This window comes from Rhinichthys klamathensis, unplaced genomic scaffold (genome assembly GCF_029890125.1).
Source record: "Rhinichthys klamathensis goyatoka isolate OS25496 unplaced genomic scaffold, OSU_Roscu_1.1 h1tg000579l_1, whole genome shotgun sequence".
NCBI classification, from domain to species: Eukaryota; Metazoa; Chordata; class Actinopteri; order Cypriniformes; family Leuciscidae; genus Rhinichthys; species Rhinichthys klamathensis.
Genome location: NW_026607043.1, coordinates 879,508 through 889,562, shown reverse-complemented (window position 1 = coordinate 889,562; position 10,055 = coordinate 879,508). Strand labels below are relative to the sequence as shown.

At 38.3% G+C, this 10,055-nt stretch overlaps 1 protein-coding gene across 1 annotated transcript; it reads right to left on the bottom strand.

The window, feature by feature from the left end:
• Nucleotides 1-6,696: 6,696 nt before the first annotated feature.
• sox11b (SRY-box transcription factor 11b) lies at nucleotides 6,697-9,151 on the bottom strand. Its single transcript, XM_056240097.1, has one exon. It carries the CDS (start codon nucleotides 9,062-9,064, stop codon nucleotides 7,973-7,975), a length of 1,092 nt encoding a protein of 363 aa, XP_056096072.1. The 5' UTR covers nucleotides 9,065-9,151; the 3' UTR covers nucleotides 6,697-7,972.
• Between the last annotated feature and the right edge of the window lie 904 nt (nucleotides 9,152-10,055).

The window sequence follows — 10,055 nt, the reverse complement described above, 5'->3', positions numbered from 1 at the left end:
CTCTGTTTGGCTTTAATTAATGGCAGAGACATAAATGACAGTATATCCTCACACCAGACCGCCATCTGTGATGGTGGGAGGCAAACGGTTTGACAGACACATACTTTGTGTAGTATGAGTATGTTTAAGCTGCTTTGCTTGTTATTCTCTGTCAGAGATACAGCTCCAAAGCAACCGAGTAAGACCAACAAAACCACAAGCATAAATAAAGATCTGCGGGGTGGAGATGGTGATGGTGGGGGTGGGGGGTGGGGGGGAGGGGGGTGGGGGGGGATGTAGGGGGCACCCAGCTCTAGGATGAACCCGACTCTCAGTGCTTCTCAACTGGTTTTGCTTCATGACCCAGATTTTATGGAGACCCAACCCAAAAAATGTTATCTTAAAAAGATGCAAATCAAATTAAAGTAAAAAAGAACACTTTATAGCTAATATTCAAAAAGTAATACAAAATATCTAAAACAAAATTATATAAAATAAATTGAAAATATGATTTAACATCACTGAATCAACCTAAATAAGTTAGATAACACCAACAAAAGCACATTTAAGAAATACCTCCTTAAAGTAGCAATGGCAGGTTACTTTTGACAGTGTACCAAAATTGTTTATCTTATAAAAGTGAACACAAATGTTATTAAATTCAAACATTGCTATTTAATAATATTACAGATGAATACGGTAAGTAATAAGCTTCGCAACTAACTAAGACAATGTGCTATGGATGCCCTGCTTAATACACATGACTGTTCATATTCATTAACCTTTAAAGATTGTAATTCAGGAAGTTCTCATCTTTGTAATGCCACAATTAGAGCCTAGGCGTCATGAAACTGACGCCTTGGGAATCATTTTGACCATGCTTCAATATTCGACGCTTTAGGCACCCTTTAGCGTCAGTTACATGACGCGATCCTAGGGCGTCATCTTGATGACGCTTTACCTTTAACGTCAGTTAGATGACGCTATCTAATCCTAACCCTACCCCAGACCTAAACCTACCCGCGTCATCTAACTGACGCTTAGGTAAAGCGTCAGTAAGATGACGCCCTAGGATCGCGTCATGTAACTGACGCTAAAGGGTGCCTAAAGCGTCGAATATTGAAGCATGGTCAAAATTGTCATTTTAGTGACGCCTTGGGGTGAGAATGCGTTGCATATAACGGTAGGTGTTCTGCCTCGTATGGAAGTCACACCTTGGTGATGTTCTCTGCAGAGAGATTATACTGTACATCAAACACAATAATTAAAATACAAAAATGCTCATTTTCAGTTCTTTAATAGATAATAGAGGGGGGGGGGGGGGGGGGGGGGGGGGGGGGGAAGCCTTGTGAAAGGCTCCTGTGATTTAACAAAGACGTTTTGCATGAGACTGTTGGAAAGATTCCTATTTTAGGCTATATGTGCCACACAGGAATTCAACTCAAAACTTGCATTCAAGTCATGATTAACCATCTTATGTGAATCAAGCAATAATAGGCCGAATGTTGGATACACTTTCATATTTGCCCTACTGACCCACTTCCCGATTAAAAGAGAGAATAGATATGTAGTTAGACTACAAGAATTCAAAATTAATAATATAAATAAAATATAAAAAAAATATTTAAAAAATCTGAGCCAATTTTCATAAACATTGATGAGGTGGACATCATGGATCTATATTCCTTATTATTTTAAGTAAAATCAGTACAGAAGCCACAAAGAAAGCTCTTATAAAGTTGATAGGCCTGGTAGAGAGAAAAAAGAGAAGAAAAGTGTTTTTAGGTTGAAATGGTGACACGCACCCCTGAACAGAACACGAGAATGTATAATCAAACCCATGTATCTTGGCAGCTGTCTCGTGAATGGCTTTGCTCCTGCAGATTAACGTATGGGGCAAATAAAAGAGCTATAGTGCTATCCCACCAGTTTTTCCCCCCTCCCCTCAATGCACTGAGACTCAGAATTGCTTCTATAAGGTCCCTTTCCATAGATAGTAATCTAAGTATAAATCATTATATTTAATTGTAAGCATGAAGAAGCCAGGGATAATTGCTGAGGTTCATCGAGTCACAGCCAATACTGTCTTTAATAGGCTGTGCGGTATCACTTCATTTTTTATAACATGGGATTTTGGACAAATGACAGAAAAGTCTGAGCACCCACATAATAAAGTTTATAACCTGTAAGTTGATGAAAGTGTGATGCGATGCACTTACTGCCTCAGATGCAGCTGTTCCAATGATGGACAAAACACATATGTCTGACATTCACTGGTCAAAAAAAACTTGTAACTCCATTTGAACGTGATTTTGGTAGAATGTTATATAACCACAATATCCAATTTAACAACACTATTTTTTATAAGCAATATATTAGTCCTGTCAAATCGATTAACCGTGATTAATCACATCTAACATAAAAATTTGTGTTTATATAATGTGTGTATATATATGTGTGTGTACATATAAACACAAACTTTTATGTTAGATGCAATTAATCATAATTTGACAGCCCTAATATATATAAATATATATTTTTTGGAGCTGACATTTTTTTTGATCATCTTAACTGTAAACTACTCTTGCAACCCATAGCTTCAGTTTGGGCTGGGTGGCACAACTCATGACTTATGCAGAAATAGATACTGAGTGCCAGAAGCATGACAGTTCCTACAGCCTATTAGTAGATCCTCTGCCACTCACTGAAATAAAATCTGAGGTAAGATTGCATTATATAAAGCCAGATTCATTAATAACATGCAGTGCTGGAGCATCTATCCAAGTTCAAAATCTCTAATTCAGCTTGTGCGAATGATTGCAAAGTTCTTTTTATGCATATTCAGAGCAGAATTCCTCTTACCAGGCTGTGCAGTCTAGAGAGTGAGAGGCTTGCTGAATGAATGCAATTCAGAAGGGAAAAAGAGGGGCAGAGCACTTTAGGGAGCACTGTAAAAAGTGCTACACCCACAAAGTAGGTTTTATATATTTTAAATATTTGTAATCTAGTTTATTTTATTGGTTTTATACAAAAAAAGTATCAAAATACTTCCTCTTTACTTAAAATATATCAGTTTTTATATAACAATATATTTTAAATAAAACCCATGCAATTTATTTGGGTAGTTATTTGTATGTGGTTGTTGTGTACAATAAATGTTATAAAAGTGAGTTGACAATGCACAATTTATTTGAGCAGCTGTCGATGTGACAGGTGTGTTCATCAAACGTAAATATTTTAAATTTTATAAGTTGACATTATCCCTTTTTCACTGGCGGGGACTCCAGACAGATGCAATATCTTCCTCTGCACTTCAACTGTTTGGTCGCTGCAGCGGATCTGAATTTCAGGGTCTGATTAACACGGTAAGTTGAGCAAATTTAGCCGAATGACTGGTGATGTAAACTAAAGTCACGCAAAATCGCTTACTCCACTAGGGAGCTGAGGTTAGGTTTGCAAATTGTATAGCTAGCTATCCTGCACACATGGTAAGCTAAGATGGCTGCACAGTGTGGTCGATCGGCAGACAACAGCAGCGTTTAAAAACACATACAAGTTACGTATGTAATAATTATTTGCACAAATGCCCTCAGTTATATTGTTAGATTGCACAGATTAAATTTCGGGATCAAATGCGATCGAAACGGTCGCAATTTCGAGCCTTCAGGCAATAGTTGTGCGGGCAAATAAGGGAAAGTAAGATGTGATGTTTTATGGACAACACTTTGTTTTGTGTGTTTGTCTGACAGGACTCAGAGATTATGTTATTATACTTTTGCATTACTAAAGCAGATGCACAGATTAGACTGTAGAGATGTATGTTTAGTAGTCTGTCTGATTTTAGAGATTTGATCCACGTTATTTTAATGCTGCATAGTCAATTAATGACATATTTTTGGTCTAGATTTTTAAACTATTTCTAATCTATTACTTAAAGAAGTTACATTTACAACTGATTTTTTAACCTTATTTCTAACATCTAACATTTTCCCGGTCTTTAGATACCCAAGCACTTTTGTTACCTGGGGTCTTCGAGCTTCACATCCAGGTAAGACAAACTTCAGAATAGATTCAATTACAATTTGATCAGATTATACGTGTTCTGTAAGTCCAATAGACGTTCAGGGAACCTCCATACAAGGTTAAAAACTAGTTCAGATGTGGACATATTTTATGTAATTTAATGTCTCATTTAGACAATTTAAACTGTTTCTGGACCAAATAAACACTTTCAGGATGCATTAAATTGAAACTCATGTTTATTTCAACGTAATTTCTAATTGCAAAGCAACTCACAAACAGAGTAATGATTTCATGATTTTTGGACAAACACACACTGACAACTTTAGACAGTTTAGCATCTGTAATTTATACATATTTGGATCGTGAGAGAAATCAGATTCGAACCAGGGACCTTAAGCTGCCTGCCCTAAGTAGACAGTAATGATTTCATGATTTTTGGACAAACACAGTCTACTTAGGGCAGGCAGCTTAAGGTCCCTGGTTCGAATCTGATTTCTCTCACGATCCAAATATGTATAAATTACAGATGCTAAACTGTCTAAAGGTGTCAGTGCGTGTTTGTCCAAAAATCATGAAAAGAAACTTCACTGTCTGTTAATTGCTTTGCAATTACACATGGAAATTACATTGAAATAAATGTGAGTTTTAATTTAATATATCCTGAGAGTGTTTATTTGGTCTAGAATAAGTATAAATTGTCCAAATGAGACCTTAAATGATGTTGAAAATTGTCCACATCTGAACTAGTTTTCAACCTTGAAAGGAGCTTCCGTGAACGTTCATTACAGAACACCTAAAAAAAGTCGTAAAAACTTTCATTCTGGCTCCTCAGTGGACGTCTTTTCAATGCACGTCTTTGTGACAAAGACGTTGAAAAGATGTCTTTTGGACATAATTTTGCTTAGTGGGTTTATTAATATTGTGATGATATGGGGTGATTACGTTTGCTCTTGAAAGATATTTAAACTGTAGCTTAATTAACAGTAATGTGATGACCAATCAGGTACAGGAAAGGACTATTGCTATTGGTTTATTGTAATGCATCCTTTGAACCAGAAAAATACAACACTCATGCTAGAGTAGATCATGATATTTAAGTACCCACACTCTATGGCATTGTCATGGTAGACTTCACTCTGGTCACATGTTCTAGTCACAGTATCCATCTTGTATCCACCACCTTTAGCAACAAAAGTACAATTTGGACTTTGTGTCTTATCTCTTCTACCTGTCTGCTAATATTCATCTCATTTCCTATTTGTCTGACCAAACTCTTGTTTCTTTTTTGTCTCCACCAATAGAGTCGGGCTGAAACAGAGGTGCACGCTGAGCTTGGCAGTTGCCCACTGAAAATTTACATGTGCCATCACCCCGACACGATTGGGATTATCATATAAGGACAGCCCGTGGTCAGAGGTGTGCCAAACCTGTCGAAAGCATGCTGCCTCCTGTTTGAACTTACCTATGCTCTCGACCTCAAGTATCCCTCAAAACTGGTGTATACTTGAGATATATCAGAGGCTTTTTGTAGGATTGGACCCTGTGCGTCCTAAACCATCATCATGTCATTTTTGACATTGCAGTTCCAGTGTGATACAATGTGATGTTATGGCTCACATTTACCTTGATCCAAACATTTCAGATTGGGCAGTTTGGATATTTCACTGTACTGTTCAGAACAGGTTGAAAATACACTTCTACAGTGTTTGTTTTATATTAGAGTGTACATGTGCGGCCACATTTATTTGCTGTTTTGTAGTCACTGTTAAAAGTGACACTGGTTGACATTGAATAAATTATATATTGTTTTCAATCTATCTTCTCATCTTTTTCTTCTTCAATTGAATTTGTAATTGTTATTGACAATTAAAAAAAAAATATTAAAATGTTTATTCACATATGATTAAGTTAATTTTACTAAGAAAACAAAGTTCATAAAACCTAATTAAAATGAGTACAGGTTACTTGTAGCAACTCATAAATAAGTTACCTGTACCAATAAAAGTAGGTTTATCTAACTGAGTAATACTAGTACTATTAGTTAACTCAACTTGATTTTGTTGCGTTTGTATAAAGTAATGTTAAAGTGTTCAATATACTTAAAAAAGGCTGCAAGTTGAATCAACATAAAACATCCAATGCAGCCACTTGCCTCACTTTTTATAAGTTAGATCTAGGTATTACTTTTTACAGTGAGGGGGTCATAGTTACACCAATCAAAATGAGCTTCATCCGGCAGCGCGATATTTGATTTCTTAAAGGGGCAGATTTTTTTCCAGTTGAATGGAGGAAGGAAAATAAAGGCATTACTCAATTTGAAAGAAGGGGTGGGAAAATGTTTGCATGCATCTGGAAACACCAACCCTTCTGAAGGAGCCCAATGGCAAGATCACAAATATCCTTCCTTTGATCACTCAAACACACATGCACACATGCCATTAACCAGACAAACATTTTCTTATCAGTTCCAGCTGATTTATTTGTGTCAGATACAGACTTCAGCATGACGACATGTAACTCATTTCCTTTGCTACAAAAACGCAGATGGTCCATTTTGAGAGTATATTGCACAAAAATAATGAAAAACAAATGTGCCATTATGATGAAAAAAAAAAAATGCAAAACAAAATCCAGTTTTACACCTGCTATTTGGGACCCATTCACACAGATATACATAAACTCCTAGCTTTACTATATTACAGAACATATACAATCTTCAATCTAGTACCAGAAATTAGGCTCATGTGTTCCCCCAATTCCATTGTACACTTCCCTAAAGAAACGCTTCAGATCTACAGCTGTACATTTGCCTTGAGTAAAATAACCAGGCATTTAAATTCTCAGTTCGAATTCTCGGTTTAATTTTTGCATGCTTTTACAAATAAAACCGGGTTGAAGTGCCTGAAGAAACCTCACTTAAAGCACAGTAAGAACATTCCCTTTAACTGTACAAAAATATGCCAGAAAATATTTTACTTTTTTTTTTTTAAAAAGATGAGGTATGTTGGTTATGTATCAAAATGCTTCCTGCCATACCTGTGTGTTCTAGAGTGGTTATCTGCTTAAATATTCCTGTACTTGAAGGGAAACTGAACCATTACAAGAAAAAAAAACATTTGTGGTGTACAGAAATTACATAAGACCTCAGAAAAAGTTCCATCCTGAACAGTTTCAGAATTGCCTCCATTCGGTCCAACGGCTGTTTGCCAGTTCCCTGTAGAGATATGGGTGGGATGGGAATGCATAGTTCAGATTTTACATTTTGCTCTCCACCACAGTTTAAGCAGTTTCACTGCAACCCCACAGAATAACCACACACTATGGCAAGATACTTTAACATTTATTGCTTTAAACTAAATTGTATCTATTTTCATAGGACTAGCACTTATTTTAGTTAGTAAGCAATTCAACAGTTGTTAGTATCTCAATTTCACTAGCAATCAATCATTTATATAACACACTATTACTTATTCCTACTAGTCACTATCCTATACCAACTGGAATACACACTAGTGCCTGATAATTAGGTACTAGTAAAACTGGAACATATACCAGCAACAGTTACAAAACACATATAGTGAATAATTCACATCTGGCAATGACCCACCAAAAAAAAAAAAAAAAAAATTTGTTTTACCAGTAACAGAAGAATAGTTACTTGTCAACTTAACAGAATAAGTAATATTGCTGGTTAAGTTCTAGTGAACTGAAAAAGAAACCAATGGATTACTTGCTAGGATAAAAATAAGCGAGTCAGATTCAAATAGATGCTATGTAGTTTTAAGGAATACATGTTAAAAGCGCTTGCCATACACACAGCCCTGTCAATGTTGACCATGTTGTCACTTTTCTTTCCTACGTTACAAGTCTCGTAACGCGGGTTCCGTTGTCAAAACCGGGACAACCACAGAGGCAGTCAAAAAAATAACCTGAAGATGCGAGATGCCTCCTTGGTTCTGGAGTTTGTCAGTTAGTAAGTGAAAACTAGGTCTGAAAAGTTCGCCTCCAGCCAGTCTCCCGCGATCATCTCGCTGAGCTCGGGAGTGCAATAGTCCGGGAACTCGAAGTGAGAACCAAGGCTGCCCTCGCTGAAAGAGTCCAAATCTTTATCCACCAGAGAGAGACAAAGGTTTCCTGAAGTGTTCCCCAAGTCCGTCGTGTGAGAGCCAGCCGCTAGGTTCAAACTGAAGTCTACCAGCAAGTCATCGGAGTCCTCGCTGGAGCTGCTGGACGAAGAAGAAACGGACCTGAAAGATGATGCTGGTGACACCGAGGCAGGGTAAGCTGCGCTCTGCTTGGTAATGTTCTTGAAGTTGTAAAACAGTCTGCTGCCGGGAGTTGCGCTCGTGTGTCTGGACTCCTCGTACATGCTCGCGCCCTCGGACTCCGCAGCGGAGCTCAGCGTGGGGCTCGCGGGGACGTTGTGCAGCCTGATGTGCTCCTCATCCTCATACTCATCCTCCTCGTCGTCGTCGTCATCGTCCTCGTCTTCGTCGTCAGTAAGTTCCCTTTTGATAGACTTGGTCACTTTTAAGTTTGTGAAAACATAGTTGAATCTGCAGTCTTGTGAAGAAGCTCTCGCTGTAACGTTCCCCGGTTTACTCGGCTTGAGCTTTGCGCACTTCTTCCCCGCAGCTTTGACACTTTTGCTGATCTTCTCCGGCGAATGCACCGCTGGTTTCGAAGAACTGTCGAGCTTTGGTTTTTTCTTCGGTCTGTATTTGTAGTCGGGGTAGTCAGCCATGTGTTGGAGCCGGAGCCGCTCGGCTTCGCGGATAAAGGGAATCTTTTCACTGTCCTTCAGCATTTTCCACCGCTTTCCTAGCCTTTTGGAGATCTCAGCATTGTGCATGTCCGGAGACTGTTCCATGATTTTTCTCCTCTCGATCTTTGACCACACCATAAAGGCATTCATGGGTCGTTTAATGTGGCCGGTGGCTGTCTTGCACCAGTCCGGTTTCGGTGGCACAGGGCTGCACGCCATCAGTTCGTTCTCCTCGCTGTCTGTGGTCTCTCGCGACATGCTGCTCTCCGTCTCGCGGTGCTCCGTCTGCTGCACCATGTTCAAAGATACTTTTCCCCCTTGATAGACTCACAGCTGCCGCACTCTGACCAAACCTCTTTTCAAAGTTACCGACTGCCTTCTTAACTAGTTCCTAGGTTTCTCATATCGATTGCGTCACGTATAATTATCCAATAGCGGGCCGCGGCTCCTCCCACAAGCCTAGACATTCGTTTAACCCCTTGCGACCGAGCTAGATAAGTGGTGCCTTCATAACCAAATGACAGGCTATTCTGGCACCATATTGTCATGTTTACTAATCTAAAACAAATTTAAATCTGTGGTATAATCAATCAAATAAATATTAAGTGACTGTATTTATTCTCATTACAAAATGAGTTATGATTTAAAAAATGAACAATTTAAATGAATTGAATGCTCCACCAGTTGCCTTTTTTATTATGATTATTTTTTGCACATACATGATTGTGGTAGCCAATATAAAAGTGCCTTCAAAAACTGACCAGATCAAGGCATCTTACTATGCACACACTGGATTCGGACATGCCTTGTTGCCATCCTACCTCCATTCACAGCCCAATATTTCATTTGTGCGCACGCCTGTGGGTGGGATTTTCATTACTTGTGCGAGACAGGCATATTGAATGAACACCAGTCCTTTCAGGGTGAGACACCAGGGGACAGAGATAACGTGAGAGGATCAACATTTAGTGTATCTGTTGAAAAATCAGTGCATGTCCTTGCCATGCACTATTTAGGCATTAGGCTACCTATAAAATGCCTAGTGTAACTTATATAGAACAATAATAAACTGAAAACTTGAATCTTATCATGTGAAGACGAGGATCTGCAGTGTCAGTCCTGTAAACACATCACAAAACGGTGTTTAAAACTTTCACACAGAAAATCAATTTAAGACCACTAATCAGAGATGGGAAAAACATAAATACTTAATTTAGTTTTTTATAATGCAATAAACAAATGTGACTAACAATTTTTTTTAAAGGGGTCTGGGTCCCTTCATAAGCCC